This window comes from Pseudorasbora parva, chromosome 4 (assembly GCF_024679245.1).
Source record: "Pseudorasbora parva isolate DD20220531a chromosome 4, ASM2467924v1, whole genome shotgun sequence".
Taxonomy (NCBI): Eukaryota; Metazoa; Chordata; class Actinopteri; order Cypriniformes; family Gobionidae; genus Pseudorasbora; species Pseudorasbora parva.
The window spans coordinates 42,354,458-42,373,257 of record NC_090175.1 but is presented as its reverse complement, the minus strand read 5'-3'; the positions used below and the strand labels follow the sequence as shown (position 1 = coordinate 42,373,257).

The 18,800-nt window shown below is 37.1% G+C and overlaps 1 protein-coding gene across 2 annotated transcripts in view; it reads right to left on the bottom strand.

Annotated features, from left to right (window-relative positions):
* Nucleotides 1–705: 705 nt before the first annotated feature.
* Nucleotides 706–18,800, bottom strand: part of mtnr1aa (melatonin receptor 1A a) — a 72,188-nt gene continuing 54,093 nt past the window's right edge. The window contains exons 2-3 of one of the 2 annotated variants that reach the window (XM_067441865.1): nt 3,867–4,740; nt 706–1,497 (exon numbers count right to left, since the gene is read on the bottom strand). In XM_067441865.1, coding sequence (XP_067297966.1) covers nt 3,872–4,740 — 869 coding nt within the window. In that variant the 3' untranslated portion in view covers nt 706–1,497; nt 3,867–3,871. Of the gene's footprint in view, nt 1,498–2,101; nt 4,741–18,800 lie in introns of those variants that run through there. The other variant, XM_067441864.1, reaches the window with a different exon arrangement.

The following is an 18,800-nucleotide window of genomic DNA, read 5'->3' as shown; positions in this document are numbered from 1 at the left end:
ATAGCCTCCAAAAAACTGACCACCTTCCAACCATATCCACACCTGGCAGGGTCAGAGTAAATCATCCCTCCTTTCACATAATGTGTTATTTGAATATGAATAGTTTTAATTTTGAATATAAATGAATATGAATATCGCAGAGTGCGATAAAGGCAAGAGGGGACAGATTAGTGCATAATTCTGTTAGAGGGCAGTTTAAATCCTAGCATTTTTATGTTGCTCATTCGCTCTCGCACACTTGTTCAGTGGGCTAGGTTGGATTAAACAGTGATGTCACCAATGCATGTCATGTCTCTCTCTCTCTCTCTCTCTCTCTCTCTCTCTCTCTCTCTCTCGCAGCAGTGGTAGGCGTTTAGCTAGAACTATTGCATAAGCGTCAAACTAATACTGTACTTTAATACTTATATTGGAGTGTTGATAGTGTCCGCTTTTTGCCCCAGAAAATATCTGAACCCGTTTTTAAGAATAACCTTTCAAAATGTTAGATTTTAAACTATTGTTTTATGACAAAAATAATTTATCTTGTTTTAGCTGTTTCATGTTTTAAAATCTTGTTTTAAGTAAATAATACAAATTCCACATTCTGACATATTCAAGATATATAAAATTCCAATTTTATTTTTTATTCATCAAACATTTTGATTTTAATATTTTTACTCAGTTTGCATATGAAGTTGTCATTAGATCCATGCATACAAAGAGAGGACAGAGACAGATATAAAAAAGAAAAATAGAGGGAGAGAATGTAAGGAGGACAAAGACAGATAAAGCTTAAAAAATAAATGTAGCAAGAGGAGAGGACAGAGACCCTAAAGAGGAGGAATCCCATACTTCCATTCATATTTGCAGGAGGTTGTGGGAAAGCAGCAATCCAGGTGTATTGCTTTCTCAAATGGAGAATAACAGTGGCAAACCGGGTGGTAAACTCCATAACAAACTCTTTTGGTAGAGTGTTTGTAAAGTTTTGGTCACATTTGTGGCCAGGCATTGTAGAGGAATGCTAATGTTCATGGCATCATTTTGACAACGTTGTTATTCATTCTCCACTGAATGATTAACATCAGTGAAACACACTCGATATATATTTATATACAGTAGTAGTGCATTAGTGCCCACCCCCTTTTTTAGTGCCATTGGTTCCAGAAGTATTTTCCCTTTCATTTCTCCCATAAGGATTTTAAAATATAATTTTTAAGCATTATAAACAATGAACCAAGCCAACCAGCTACAAGGTGAATCACAACATTACATTTTTTTACTTAAAAGGAATCAAGTATCCTATATTTGAAAATCAGACAAGAACGTGTACAAGATTGTGTACTTAATAGCTTTATTGAGGGAAAGAACTACAATCCCATGAAGCATTGACATAATCCTTTGACATAATCCCTATTTCCTAGCAAAGCTCTTTTGGCACGATTTGATCGCTGTGACTCTCTGATTCGTGGAATTTTCTGTACACCACCATGGGAGATGTAGTTTTCATCAGGAATTCAGCTGTTAAAAATTAAAAATAAGTTGAAATAATGCAGGTGGCATCAACAAAAGCACATACCATCGCTTAAAGGGATAGTTCACCCAAAAAATGAATATTACCCCATGATTTACTCACCTTCAAGCCATCCTAGGTGTATATTACATTCTTCTTTCAGAATAGAATCAGAGTTATATTAAAATATTTTCTGGTTCTCCCATGGATTACTTTTATAATGGATGGATACACTTTTTTTCTTCAGATTTTGGGCTGCCATTCACTGCTATTATAAAGCTTGGAAGAGCCAGGACATGTTTTAATGTCATATACACCTAGGATGTGTTTTTGGGTGAACTAACCCTTTAACAACCCCAGAGGTCACAGCAGGCCTGTCTTTAAAGGTTTATATCATTACAAATGTATTCCTCAATGGATAAAATGAATAGAGGTTATACTTCCAGAACCCGACTTTTGCAATCTATATACAGGTCCTTCTCAACAAATTAGCATATGTGATAAAAGTTAATTATTTTCCATAATGTAATGATAAAAATTAAACTTTCAGATATTTTAGATTCATTGCACACCAACTGAAATATTTCAGGTCTTTTATTGTTTTAATACTGATGATTTTGGCATACAGCTCATGAAAACCCAAAAAATCTTTAAAAATTAGCATATTTCATCCGACCAATAAAAGAAAAGTCTTCTTAATACAAAAAAAGTCAACCTTCAAATAATTATGTTCAGTTATGCACTCAATACATGGTCTTTAATCCTTTTGCAGAAATGATTGCTTCAATGCGGCGTGGCATGGAGGCAATCAGCCTGTGGCACTGCTGAGGTGTTATGGAGGCCCAGGATGCTTCGATAGCGGCCTTAAGCTCATCCAGAGTGTTGGGTCTTGTGTCTCTCAACTTTCTCTTCACAATATCCCACAGATTCTCTATGGGGTTCAGGTCTGGAGAGTTGGCAGGCCAATTGAGCACAGTAATACCATGGTCAGTAAACCATTTACCAGTGGTTTTGGCACTGTGAGCAGGTGCCAGGTCGTGCTGAAAAACTAAATCTTCATCTCCATAAAGCTTTTCAGCAGATGGAAGCATGAAGTGCTCCAAAATCTCCTGATAGCTAGCTGCATTGACCCTGCCCTTGATAAAACACAGTGGACCAACACCAGCAGCTGACATGGCACCCCAGACCATCACTGACTGTGGGTACTTGACACTGGACTTCAGGCATTTTGGCATTTCCTTCTCCCCAGTCTTCCTCCAGACTCTGGCACCTTGATTTCTGAATGACATGCAAAATTTGCTTTCATCCAGAAAAAGTACTTTGGATCACTGAGCAACAGTCCAGTGCTGCTTCTCTGGAGCCCAAAGTGGCTTGACCTGGGGAATGCGGCACCTGTAGCCCATTTCCTGCACACGCCTGTGCACGGTGGCTCTGGATGTTTCTACTCCAGACTCAGTCCACTGCTTCCGCAGGTCCCCCAAGGTCAGGAATTGGTCCTTCTCCACAATCTTCCTCAGGGTCCGGTCACCTCTTCAAATTATGCAGCGTTTTTTGCCACACTTTTTCCTTCCCACAGACTTCCCACTGAGGTGCCTTGATACAGCACTCTGGGAACAGCCTATTTGTTCAGAAATTTCTTTCTGTGTCTTACCCTCTCGCTTGAGGGTGTCAATGATGACCTTCTGGACAGGGTCGGGTCAGCAGTCTTACCCATGATTGCGGTTTTGAGTAATGAACCAGGCTGGGAGATTTTAAAAGCCTCAGGAATCTTTTGCAGGTGTTTGGAGTTAATTAGTTGATTCAGATGATTAGGTTAATAGCTCGTTTAGAGAACCTTTTCATAATATGCTAATTTTTTTAGATGTATGCCAAAATCATCAGTATTAAAACAATAAAAGACCTGAAATATTTCAGTTGGTGTGCAATGAATCTAAAATATATGAAAGTTTAATTTTTATCATTACATTAAGGAAAATAATAAACTTTTATCACATATGCTATTTTTTTGAGAAGGACCTGTATATTCATTCACACCTTCATGTTTGTTAGTTTTTTCTTTCCTACAAATATATTGATATAAAATAATTACAGAAAGTATGTCTTACATAGATTTGTTGATATAATCACCGTAAACATTAAAACAAGAAATTCATACATACATACATACAATACTTTTAACCAACAATGAAAAAAGTGCTTTATAAAAAATAAAAATAAATGATAATGGTTTCCTGTTTGTTTTAATTGTGTTGAGGCAACAAATCACAGGTTCAGGGTTGCATCCTGACAACATATTTGGTTATCAGTTGTTGTTGTTTTTTTCAAAATCAAGTTTGCTCAGTTATGTTCACTTCACCTCACACACATATACACTCACGCTGTTCACACAGAGTCCACCTTGACCTGGTTGTTGTTGGTCATGAGCGGCGAGGGTTTGCTCTTAAGTCTCTCTTGCGCTTCGTTTGAACTTTCCCCAAAGAAGATCCTGGCAGTACATACCGACACCACAATGCGCTTATACTCACGACGGAAGTTCTGGTTCAACACTCCATATACTATTGCATTGAGGCAACTGTTAAAGTAAGCCATGAAATAACTTGCCACAAAGAGCCATTCAGGTATTAAAGGAACCACATGCTCTGGAGAAATCGCTACTGCCAGCCCGATGAAGTTTAATGGTGCCCAGCACACAGCAAAGAGCACGAAAACAACAAACATTGTGACGAAATTTCGTACGTCGTGAGGCGTAAGCTTGGGTCGATTGTCAGGCTTGACTCGTCGACGCACCTGTATGACCAGAACCCAAATTCGTAGGTAACAGTAGGTGACAATCATGATGGGAAGGATGAAATGGAAGAAAACGACAGCGATTGTGTACGCCGAGCTCGCCGACTGCTCGAACGTACAGGAATAAACCCGGGGGTCATACTGCAAGGAGCCCACGAACAAATTGGGCACGATAGCGAGCACCGTCAAGGCCCAGATTAACAGTACGTAACAGACAGAGTTTTTGTCACTGTAGAGTTTGTCATACTTCAGGCTGTGGCATATATAGCAGTAGCGATTAATTGCGATGCCGGTGATGTTGAAAATGGAGCCGATTACACTGACGCCCATCAGGAAGCCGCTAATTTGGCAGTGCATGTATCCCAGGTTCCAGCCCTGGTGAAATATGGAGGTCAGGACCAGCGGATACGGGTAGATGGCCACCACCAGGTCCGCCACTGCCAAACTCACCACGAAGATGTTACCTGAGAGACAGACAGAAAGAGAGAAATAAAGGTTACGGAATCTATTACTGCATCCGAAAGCTTAGAGAGTTTACATGTTGCCTTGCTGGCCTCACAGTAAAAAATATGAGTTAAAACTAGGGATGTCAATCAATTAAAATATTTAATTTGTATCAAGTAAACAGAATGCAACATGATCACATGGTAATGCGTATAAATAGTAATGAGAGTCTGCAAACTCGTGGAATGTAGTAGTTTTAGCGTGCATATGCTACGCAGTTTTTTGCGTGCATGTGATACGCACTTTATGGCGTGTATATGACACACTCTTGGGTAGGTTGGGGGTGGTGGGGTTGGTGGTTTGTACATATAATATTCCATAATGTGCGTATCAAATGCACGCAAAAAACGCGTACCATATGCACGGCAAAACTCATTTTGGCTTATACATTCCACGAGATTGCACACTTGTACTAATTATACGCATTTCCGTGAGATTGAGCTCGAATATGTTTACAAAGTCTTTCAGGAGTTCAATAAACCTTTTATTGCCCCATAAGCATATGCATGAGCTGTACTCCAAAGTCTAAATATTTGCCTCAATAAATCCACAGAATGTGTGCTTTACTGTCTGTTTATAAATGTGAGAGTGTGCAGTTATCAATTAGTTTCCCTCATTGTGTGGATGGTTAGGCATGGCCTATAGCTGATGGCTGCATTAGAGGAAGAACATGGGCGGTTTTAATGAATGCACATCTCTATTTGCCACCAGGCACAAGGACTTGACATTGTGAATAAAACTGAAATAATGAACTACAGTGTAATCAAGAGGGAAACACTAATGACAGTTGCCGCTAAGTTGCTCTCAGCTTCTTCCTCTCTAAAGAAGCGCATGTGAGTGGCAACACAGAGGCAATTATGTCTCATACATAAACATAATATCACATTAAAATAGCACTAAATATAATTCAAAAAAGGAAAGAAAAAGGCACAAAAGATAACTCTTATATCCCAGACAACAATGAAACTATTTGTAAAGCACATTTTTCATTAGATTTTTTGCAGAAATGCTTCAAAGGATTAGTTTACCAATATACTAAAGTGTGCAATCAACAATCTGGACCAACTTATATGTTTTTCCTCCTGTTTGACAACATTTGTCTCCTTTGTGTCTATATCCTTAATCAGGGTTTATGAAACTGGGGTCGCCACGAGAGGGTGCAATGGAGTTCACAGAAGAACAGAACATTTGTTTTTACAAAATGTTTTTTTTAGGAAGCCTGACATGGTCAAACTCAATTCTAGTCAGAATATGATATCTGAGTCTGATACTGCTCCATTTGGCTGTAATTATGGGGTGTGTTTCAACCGAACCAGGAAAGACATCCATTGGATAGACCAACCAATCAGAGCAATGAAGCGACGCATAACATAGTTATCAAAATGTCAACAGAACTCAACTGCACTGTGTTGCTAAGTCTGTTTTTTTTTTTCCAGGGGTTAAAGTGACCTCAATTATGTGATTTTATATATATATATATATTATATTATATATATATAATATATATATATAATATATATATTATATATATAATAATATATATATTATATATATAATAAATATATATATATTGTTTTGTTCATTTTACAAGGGTAATACAGTAATGTAATTTTACCACAGGAGGTCTATATTATTAATGGCCAATTTGCACGGGATATGAAATCTCATTAAAACTAGCAGAAGTGGGAGGGGTAACTCTCACGTCATCACCTCCCTGTCATCATGTGCATATTAAGTTGGTACATGATATCGTATGTGCAAATTTATTAGGAAGGAAATGTAAAATGAATGTGTTGTTTGATTGTAAGGATGAGGTAGCCTACTAGGCTCTGTTGATTATGATCAAGGTAAAAAAAGAAACATTTTATGCAATTGATCTGATCTTCTTACTTGCTTGTTACTTTTCTGTTATTCTGTATTCTGTTGTTATTTGTTATTAATTGTTTTAAGCATTTATATGTTTATTCATATGTGTGCAAACACACACACACATACACACATATACGTATGTTAGGTTAGGTCCGGTCGAACGGTTTATTATTAAATTCATTTGATTCTGATTTGATTCTGTTGGTAATAGGCATTTACATACATTAATAGTGCTACCAACGCATCCACTTTAACAGTGTTTTTCTATTAAACTTTAAGATGATTACTTGATTTCTATACTAAATGTATTTCTTTTTTGTTTTATTTTTTACGTACATGTATTGTGAATGAAAAAGATAAAACGTTACTCTTAAAAACAACTGAGAATCACGATCATGTCTCGTAAACTATTTAAACTCTCATTAGGCTAACATCAATAGAGTGCATATTATTTTTAAGGTAGGTTTGTAGCGAAAAGATCGTATTTGTCTTTAAGACAAACCCTTAGAAATGTTGATAAGTCATTGAGAAATGGGCACATGAACCCGTCAGCTTTCTTGGAGCCCCCTCGCAACATCAGCACGTCAGTAGTGTTGTCAAAGCGTAAAACAGAAGCACTAATTTGTGGCAGTGACAGTTGGTTGTGACGATTAACTTGCAGTAGCCTAAAGCAAAGCTGTCACTCAAACATCCCCTTGAGCACTCCGTTGACATGCCATCCACATATGGGCACACACAAACAAACATTCTCGCCATTTGCACAAATATCCTCCATCCATTTCAGGCAAATAACCTTGGCTGTTCTTAAATACCACAGCATTTCTTAGAGCATCCTCCTTTGAAGCACATTGTTGAATATTGTGTGGCTTATAGTTCTGCCTCCATTTCTTTCATTCTGTTGTAAAGCTTAAAGGGATAGTTCACTATCATAAACCTGTCATTTACTTACGCATTGTTTTAAGGGAGAAAAAATAGTTTGAGCTTAAATCTATTGTTTGTTTAATTAATACAGTGAAATTCAATGGAGTCCAGTGCTGTTTTGACCCCAATGACTTCAATTATATATATATATATATATATATATATATATATATATATATATATATATATATATATATATATATATATATATATATATATATATATATATATATATATATATATATTATTGGTAGCTGCAATTTTGCAACACTTTTTAACGTGAAATGTCCAGTGAGTGTGTTCATCATCGTTATTACTGGTCATCATGGCAGTTCAAATAAAAAATAAAAGTAAATAAAATGTCTGGTGAGTTTGAAAATAATGTACCACCTACACTAAACCTTAACCTTACCTATAGTGTTAACAAAAGCAAGTGCTAGATAAAAACACGATTGCTGAAGCAACCTACAAGTCTTGGAGCTTTTTTATTGGGAATTGTGTTTCATGGGAGTGCTGTACCAGGTGAGCCACCGAGCAAGTTTACTACCTCAGAAAAGCTGAGCCCAACTCACAAAAATGCATATAAACAGTACAAGTGTGCAATCTCGTGGAATGTATATGCCAAAATGAGTTTTAGCGTGCATATGGTATGCAGTTTTTCGCGTGCATATGATACGCACTTTATTAATGTGGAAAGGAATAAAAGTTATTTAGGGGGGGGGGGGGGGTGAAACACTCAGTTTCAGTCTCATGTCAATCTTGAGTACCTATAGAGTAGTATTGCATCCTTCATATCTCCGAAAAGTCTTTAGTTTTATCATATTTATAAAAGAAATATAGGCTGTACCGAGTCTTTCCGGAAAACACAGAGCACCTGGAGGCGTATCGAGTGGGCGGAGCTAAAGAATGACGAGAGCGCAAAGCGGTGACGTCCTCAAGCGTGGAGAAACCCATGGCTATCGAGCTCAGCTAATAGATATATGATCCAGAATCATTCGGAGGCTGAAATAAATTGAACAGGAGAAACAGCAACAGCAGGACGTCCGTCTCTGTGGTATGTACTGTATTTAGTGGCCTGTCAACATTTGTGTGTCTTTACTCGCAGTTTATGAGGACATGATTCGCTTTATGGACTATTGTATGTGACTAAACCTAACCAGTAGCAAGCAAAACGGTTTTGCACGTCAGACTAGTGTAAGTTTTTTTTTTGACACAGAAATACTCCATCAAACGTCCAACATTAGTTTTTGAAACTTTGTCTATGTTTAGGATGGGAATCCAAGTCTTTAACAGTGTAAAAAGATCAGTATGCATGAAACAGCATTTCACCCCCCCCCCCCCCCCCCCCCTTTAAGTATGAAATTGCAGTGACTTATGCTTTTCTTTGTTTTTTTTTAGATATTAAAAAAGGTAAAGTGACTTTAAAAGACTTTTAAATTGTTCACAAAAACAATTGAAACATTCAATATTCTTTTAGATTTACAGGCATACAGGTTTGGAAGAACACGAGAGAGAGTAAATGATTTAATTTAGAGGTGAACTCTTCCATTAGTGATCTCCCATTCATCTAAACATACATTTGCCCATGGAGACATTCAAATGGTCACAAAACAAGTTTGTTTTGAATCTCTCAGCAGTCACGGTTTGTCCTACTCAATACCTCGGATGGAGCCATTACAGGTTAAGTCTTGATGCACACTGACAGCAGAGGTTACTTGGGTTGTCTCCATGACGACTTCACTGATGCACTCAGCTTATTTGTGACTAAGAGGGGTAGATGATGGAGGCTAGGCAGCCTCCGTTCTTACGGACTGAAGGAGGAATGGAAGAAATCAAAGAACTGTCCTTGGCAAAGTCAAACTGTCAAGTCCCAGGGGAATGTAATGCCATCGGCCTGGCTTTGCTGCCATTCTGCAGGTTTGGGTTATCAGAGCGATTAAAGTGTCACTCAAACTATTTTATTTAGCTTACAGGGAGATAGGGCTCTGGCTCGTGGAAGACATTCCTCATTTTCCCCATTACTTGTTCCAGTTGGGTCCCAAACTCTAAAATGTTTTCCCTTGTGGGATTTGAGGATGTGAGTGGTACCCAGACTGACAAGTGACAGAAGCATATTACTAGAAAGATATGAGACTCTGTACTTTTAATGAGTCCATGACTGCCCTTAAACAAATGGCCCCTAACATTCCTTCTAACCACTAAACACGTTGTAATCTGCCAGCATTGGTGAACCACATTAGCATGTGCATATCATCTTCTCTATTCAGCATATTCTCCTATGGAATGACCATTCACATGTTAAAAGGCTGCTTGAGGCATGGCCCGGACTTGTCAGGTGCGGCCAATATCCTTGCCACGACATCATCTTAATTAGAGCGGAATACCTAGGGTCAGCGCTCAAATTGTGCGATAGGAGATAGGCCAGCAGGTCGCCGCATCAACAAGGTCAAAACGTGTGGTAGATTCCTTCCGGCAGGTCATTATGCATAACCTTCAGGATAATGCATGTTAATGTATGTTAAATACCTCACAAATATGACTGCATTTCAATATGTCAAGGCATGCCATTTTAAAGATCTATCGACTGAGGACAGCACTGTAATTGCACGAGTACATTACATTTGAATCAACTACTTTACGATTAAGATTCTGAATAATATTTGAGTGTAGAAATACATTATAATGAATGTTACTCTACTTTACATATAAACTATGTTATAGATCGCTTAATGAGCAATATTTTTTGTGTATTCAGCAATAAAACCAGCAAGACTGAATTTAATTCAGCTGTCAAACCATTTTCATGACATTTGGTTCCTGAAATGTCTGCATTCTACTGATGTGGAGGGAACATCATAACAAAAGATATGCACTGTAAAAAAAATTCTCTAATTGAAAATGTTCTAAGGACTGGTCACATCTAATTTTTCAGTTGGCCAAATTGAATTTCTGTGAATAAAATTGCATCAATTCACAGAAATTCAATTTGGCCAACTGAAAATTTTAGATGTGATCCCTCACTAGAAAATGTTCAATTGGAAACATGATTTTCTTTTTTACATTGTGTGATTTACATAAAAGAGTGGCATCCAATCCTGCTCCTGGAGAGCCAACTTTGCCCCAACACCCCTGTCTGAAAGTTCCTAATCCAAAGCTTTGTCGGAAACCGCCACTACACCCTAATTCACTATTCCATATATTAGTCAATATAGTTCACTAGAGGGAGAGAATGAAAACCAGTGCGTGTCCCAATGCTTCCTTGAAGGGCTCGTTCGAAGGCTGATTGTTTCACTGCGGCGCAACGAAGGCTGTTCCAATTCGAAGGCTCCTTCAAATGTGGCCTTCATTTCCCGTGATAAGAGTGTTAATTATTTGAAACTTAGCAAAGTGGCAGTTCCAGTAGTAAGATGAAAATATAAATCTTGAACTTGAAGTATAAACATTCATACTATAGCAGCGTTAATAAATCTTTAATACATTAGCTCATCCATGAATATGATTTCTGCCCAGGTCGCGCCAATTCAAATGATTACATAAAAAAAGGTGTCATCAAGTTACGTCTTTGTTTTGAATTAGCGACCTCTGGTGGCAAAAATTTCATATTGTGCCTTTGATTAAGCAATTTAATAGTCAATTAAGGATTAGGATTGGACATCTTAAAACAATGCTGTCATCATGACAACCTGCATGCATTTCATTTTCTGGCAAATCAACTTTCACGTCTGTGATTCATTGTTTATATAGTGGTAGTGGTAGTGGTAGTGGTAGATCAATATGGGTTTATTAATGACTGATGTCAATATCTAGATTACAGCAAATGGTTAAGATCAAAATAACAAAAGCAGCAACCCTACGTGCTTTCTTCAGAATCCAAAAATTCAGTGTATTAACCCAATACATGCTGAAGCAAAGGAAAAAGAAGCTGTTCTTTTGAATCACACTAATTAAGTTGACTGTGGCACTACAGTTTAAATACCATATCAAACGATCTGTAACAGACAAAGCATAATACATGGTAAAAACACTTATACTCTCACTTGTGTGTTGCAACATTAATGTCAGATCGAATACAGTTGGCACTGCATCATGAACTGCGTCTCTCTGAAAAGCCTGCTTCGAACTGTCTTGTTTAAAAAAATAAATCTGCAGTAGGTATAGGTAGAGTGTAATCATTTACACTCTTATGTTATTATTGTATCCTGTTAATGTACAACAATACTGAAGTGAAAATAGCAGCCTATCAGATGCTATTTATACTGTAAATATTTGTACTGTATACTGTAAATAGCATCTAACAACTGCATATCTGCATTTATTGCAAAGAACTGCTACTTTTATATTGTGTAAATGGAATGTGTCGCTATTTTCATTTTGTGTAACTAGCATCTATTGCTAAGAAAATAGGCTATTTTTACTTAGTGAAATTCCAGTCTCTAGTAAACGCACGTACGACAGTTAGCATAAGTTAGAGATTACAGTTTGTAAAGTTTTAAATATGGATTTTTTTTCCGTACACAAACGCATCACCTTCAATAAAATTTATAAGCCGTGTGGAGCAGTTTTATGATGGATAGATGGCCATAATTAATGGACTTCAAAACAGCAGCCGCCATTCACTGCAATTATAAAGCTTGGAAGAGCCAGGGCATTTTTTCATATAACTCTGTTCTCGATTGTATTTGTCTAAAAGAAGAATGTCGTATATATACCTAGGATGGCTTGAGGGTGAGTAAATCATGGGATCATTTTTATTTTGGGTTAACTATCCCTTTAAGGAGAAACAAATAAATAATGGCAATGTCAGATCTAATTTTTGCTCTAAAAGTATTTCACAAAACATTGTAGCATTAAAGCCATCTCATAAATCTATGAAAAATTAGAGGTAGTCAAGAGGACTCCTGCTGGCAAGCTGCCTCAGCAATCTGCCCAAAGACACTGTACACCATTCAGACAATGGGCAATAGATCATTGTGTGCTTAACCTTCTCCCCTTATGAATGCAAAAACTATTTTGATTGAAAGATTTTAATCTGTGATGACATAACGTAAAGGTTAATTTATGTACAGGCAATGTGAATTGAATGATGGAGAATAAAATAGTCAAGTTGAAAATTCCATCATCTGCACTGACAGTCTTCTGGGCAGCTTGGGTGACCCAAGTTTGAGTTCCGGCTTTCGGGGACCTTTCCCGATCTTGTCCCCCACTCCCCTTTATTCTCTCCTGCTTTGCTTCCTGTCCTTTACTCACTGTCCTATCATAATTAAAAGGCAAAAACAGCAAAAATGAATGGGAATGGGAATAGGAACCAGCCGAGAGTAAGGAGTCAGGGTGGCAAAAAAAAGATGCCTTTTTGAGACAAAAAACACTAGTTCATTTAGGTGTTTGGCCGTTTTTGACCGAAGTAGACAAGTGTAACTTTTTCCCACCCTTTAACATATCTAAACTATGTCCATGATTTTTATTTTTTAAAAATTGTGAGTGTGTTCAAATAGCTAATGCAACAAAAAGTCACCAAGTTTCATCCTATTCTGATTAAAGGGTTAGTTCACCCCTAAAAAATGAAAATTATGTCATTAATGACTCACCCTAATGTCGTTCCACACCCGTAAGACCTCATCTTCGTAACACAGTTTAAGATATTTTACATTTAGTCCGAGAGCTTTCTGTCCCTCCAGACATGAAAATGTATGTACGGTATACTGTCCCTTTTCAGAAAGGTAATAAAAACATCATCAAAGTAGTCCAAATGTAACATCAGTTGGTTAGTTAGAATTTTATTTGAAGCATCAAAAATACATTTTGGTCCAGCATTGTCTTCTCTTCCGGGTTTGTTTACAATCCGTGCTCGAGACTGCAGATTGGGAACAAACCCGGAATATGATGTTTTTATTCCCTTTCTGGACATGGACAGTATACCGTACATACATTTTCAATAGAGGGACAGAAAGCTCACAGACTAAATTTAAAATATCTTAAACTGTGTTACGAAGATGAGGTCTTACGGGTGTGGAACGACATTAAGGTGAGTCGGTAATGACATCATTTTCATTTTTGGGTGAACTAACCCTTTAAGTAAAAAAAAAAAAAAAGAGAGACAATTTTCAGACAGTTCCGACCTGTCGAGGCCCCAAAGGGACAAGGGATAATAAAGTTACTCTTAATTTCTTAATTTCTTATTTTCTTGCTTTCTTAATTTTCGGATCACAAGGATGGTAATGCAAAGACAACTTGGAAATAGAAACCATCTTATCCTCTGAGGCATTATTTTGTTGCTCGATTCATTCTGTGCCTGAGTCCGTCTTAAATTTAGTACAATATAATATATGTGCAAATCGGTGGGCAGGGCTAAAGAGGCTATGATGTAGAAGTAGGCGTTGATCTTTTTTCTGCAGTTTTTTGTCGCACTATGATGTAATAATGTGACGAAATCTGAAATCCTTGCTTTCTGAGCTTGGTTTACAATAAAATCTGTTTTTGGACTAATGAGGAAGTTTTGCGTTCTGAAGATTAAATTATATTTGTATAGCTAGTTCAATGACCTCTTATATGTCAAAAGATCCAGGAAATTTAAATTTCTCAATTCATGACCCCCTTAAAGATTAATGCTACAGAAAAAAAGATTGGCAATTGTGAGTGGAAAACAGCAAGTAGGTGGTTTTGAATGTAACATTCTTAATGACTATAAATACAGTCAATAAAATGAAAACCTCTAAGTTTTTCAGATAATTATCAACCAATTACCCTCTTTTCAGCACCCACATACAGTAGTTGGCTAATGGCGATGGTCCCTTAATGTGTCTTTCTGAGACAAAAATAGGACAGGCAACCTGTGACAGAAATAGCCTCCAGTTTTTTCCCAAGCTGATTACTGTGTCAGCAGAAGCCCTTTCACCTATGCAGTCTACCATAGCGGGAAGCCTGCATGAAGTTATTCGATTTGGGCTGATACTGATATCATGTTTATAAACGAGAAAGGCAGTCGGACAGTAATGACAAGCCTCAATCTCGCACTTTGATGGCTCTATGAATATCAATAACAGAAATGCACCTCAGAAGAAAAAGTGGGAGTACGAAGGGATACTGAATTTTATTTATGCATCTGAATGGAAATGGCTCTCTTTTACGGTCATGGATACCCCAAGGGCACACAGACAAGGTCAAATAGTTTTCAGTCATTGGGTTTAGTGCAGCACTCAGAGGCAACAAGGTGTTACATTGAGGACTGTGGGCACAGTAATCTGTCTGATTAACTCCCTTCAGCAAACAGCATTGAAATTCAAAACCACCAATCCCTCCAACCATGATGCCACACTGCTAGCATGGAGTTAAACTGAGGGACAAGGGAACACAGAGACACATTAACACATTAGCATCTACACACACGCATGAAACTGCAGATGCCAGAAGCTTTGTGGCCATATTTAGAATCAGAATTCCTCAACACTGTTAAAGATTAATCATGTGTGAAGGATGACTTGAAATACAACATGCAGCATATGACATGCAATTTAGCAGCACGCAACAGAAGTGAGGTGAAGGTGAGGAGAAAGATGTTTTGTAAATTATGTCTTCACAGATGTCTTCGTTTCTTGGTTGAGGTAAGATGCATTTATTTATTCACATTAACCCTTAAAGGGCTGATGAATTGAGAAATTAACTTTCCCTTGAGCTTTTGATATATAAAAAGGTCATGTTAATATAAGATTATCCTCTAAGTTTCTGAGTTGAAAACTTCATTTTTAGTCAAAGAAAAGCTTTTATAGACACCAGGCCAAGAAAATGATCATGTGGTTCATCCTTATGTCATCGCACAACGAAACACCGCCTGTACAGAACATGTAATTCAGTAGCCCCGCCCACCGACTCATGGAGCTGTTCGGATCACTAGCCAGCAGCAATAACAATGTGGAAGAAGACAGCAAGATATTGTGGAAGAACACATTTGCTGCATAAGCTTCCTTCGGATCATAATATTAGGAATGTGTGATTGTTACTCTAATCAGGAGTTTAATATATCGCAACAGGTTGAGATCTATCCATGTTAGATATCAATCCGAGTCGCTAAAGACCCAAATATGTAAGAATGTTTGGCGAAACAGTCATGCATTTAAGGGTTAAAGGAACATGTCAACTTTTGGGGACTTTAGCTTATTCACTGCATCCCCCCAGAGTTAGAAAAGTCCATACATACCATCCCCATCTCCATGCGTGCCATAACTCACCCTTCGCTAGCCTAGCTTAGCACAAAGACTGGAGGTAAACATTTTTATATAGCCTTCTGCTCAATAAGTGACAAAATAGCGCCAATATTTTTCTATTTACATGTTGTGATGTGTTTAGATGCATCATGTACTAAGACTGATGGAAAATTTTAATTTGATATGGCTAGGAACTACACCCACATTCCTGCGTAATAATCAAGGAACTTCGTTGCTGTGCCATGGGTACAGCTGGCGCAATGATATTACATTTTATACAATGTAATATCTATAACTATACACCACCAATTTTTTTTTTCCGTCATTAAACTAGCAAAAGTGAATTTGGACACACCCTAAGTGAAAATTACCATGGTTACTAAACAGAGGGGATTTAGATTTGGGATGCTACTGTAAAAACCCGGAGTAACTTAATAAAAAATAAAAAACGCCAAATTCATACCAATACATCCATGTATATCGAGAGTTTTGGTTACCAAAAAAAAAATCACAAAAATAACGACTTTATTCAGCATTGTCTTCTCTTCCAGTTTGGTTTTTAGTCCTCAAATAAAGATTTAAACAGTTATGAATCAAATTATTGATTCATGATTTGGATCACCAATGCCATGTGATTTCAGCAGTTTGACACGCGATCCGAATCATAATGACATCAATTTAATTTTGTGCGGCCAAAGCCGATTCGAAAGACCACCGTTCACCAACCTCTTTGTTTAAAAGTAGCACGCGGAACCTCCGCAACTCTGCCGTCATTATGCTAAGCCCGCCCACTTACTCTATACACGATGTGATTGGCCTGACCAGAGTTTGGTTTTTCCAGCTCAGTGGTCTATGGAGAGTTGCTAGACTTCACTGGCGTTGAAATAGATTTGCTACCGCTTAGGGTGGGTCTAGAGTTTGATTCCCAGGCTAGACTACCACAGCTAATACATGGCAAAATATTAAAAGCTTCAAATTCTAGCACTGACATCCCTAATCATATAAATCACAGTAAAATACATCATCAGAGTGTCCCATTGGAGGACCAGCATATGAGAGATTGCCTAGGGCAGCATAGGGCTCTCTCAGATATGTTTTCTAATCTTTCGCACATTCAAAGCAGTTTCCCTAGATTGCAGCCACCACTCACATTGATACATTTGGTATCTTATGGGTAATTTTTCAGAAGCAGCTCCCTGTGCTTTACCTTCCTTCCTACTGCCAGAGGCCTCTTTCACCTCTGACCACAAGTGTCCTCACCTGCTAGAATCCAGACATGGACACAGATTTATGTTAACAGCACAAGTAATCAAGTCAGTAAAATATTTTATAATTTTGTTAGGGTTAAAATTTAATTTAATTTCAATATTAAATATTTACTTTACAATTATACAAATTTTATTAAGTGTTAAAATGTATTAAGATTTTGTCATTGGAAAGTACGTGTCATGTAAAATGACTTAAAGGGTAAGTTTTAGCCCTTTTGCTCCATTTCCTCTAGTCATGTAGCAGTTTATTTATATATATATATATATATATATATATATATATTGACAAAGAATTGACAAAATGTAAAATGTGTACCTTGAATGCAATGTAAGTCGCTGCACGCTGGATAAAAGCGTCTGCCAAATGCATAAATGTAAATATATATATATATATATATATATATATATATATATATATATATATATATATATATATATATATATATATATATATATATATATATATATATATATATATATATATATATATATATATATATATAGTGCATAGACAAACAACTGCTTTTATAACTTCATCTCAAAGGTAAATTACCACTTTAGGACATCAAATAAAGTTTAAAAAAAGATCAAATATGTAATACAGCAGGTGAGTTTGCACTGCATGCATATGATAGCTAATATATTGGGAATTATCCACAGTGAGTTGCTAGTTGCTAGGCATTGGGCTGTTTTTAAGGCCCGAAACATATGAAGGATGAAAAGCCAAAAAGAGACTCTTCTTCTTCTCCTATCAGGGGCCGGGGTCCACCAGAGGGCCTTAGCAAACTTTTAAAGTGGTCACATACTGACTAAAATACATTTAACGTAATAATAAATTGTTTTTGACATAATAAATAATCTAACTCTAATCTAAACTGAAATGCTAAAAATACATGGTGAATATTATTATTATTATTATACTTTCCCCTCAATTAATTGCATTTGTATTGAAGATATTGCAGTTCTTGAAACTTCTGGAATCACAAAATGTATCAGACTCACAATTAAAGGTAGGGTAGGACGGACTGATCTAAAACACTTTTGTATAAATTTGTTTAAACTTTCTTTATATGTCAATACATAATTAAAATGTAAGTTCTCTGAAAAGGAGAGTATAAAAACCGAGTGACTCTAGACTTTTTAATCTGCAATAAATACCGCTCATTATTTTCGTTCGGGACGAAACAAATGATTGGCTGGGGCGACTGTCACTCTCTCTCGCTACCATGGCAACCACCGCTTTCGCTACAGGATCTGCCCACATGCGCGTGCTCGTTTGATTTGAGGAGTTCAAGAGGCAAGAAACCTAGGCAAAATAATGGCAGAGAAAGAGCATTCAAAATTCACAGTGCAGGGTTTTACAGTCAGCGAAGGCAAACAATGTAAAAAAAGGAAGACAGTACGAGAAAAGGCAATGCACAGAAAGTCCTTGGATAAACAAAGAAATCAAACGCAAGTAAATATCTGCGTGGCTTTTCAACGATGGTGAGAACTGAGGGACCTGAAAAACGACTCATTGCTGGCTGTATTTCTGCTGGACAGGTAATCTTTCATTTTGATTATACATTTTTTTGGTTTATGTTTCCATGAACTATGTATCAAGAGAACATGAAGCTGCCTAATATAGCTAACATAGCATTACTTAGCATAAAGTTACAATGTTATACACTTAGCCATTAGTAGAGATGATAAATACTCAATATGCTTAGCTCAAGTTGATTGCTGTTGTGTTGAATTTAGCTAAATTAACTTTAGATAACAAAA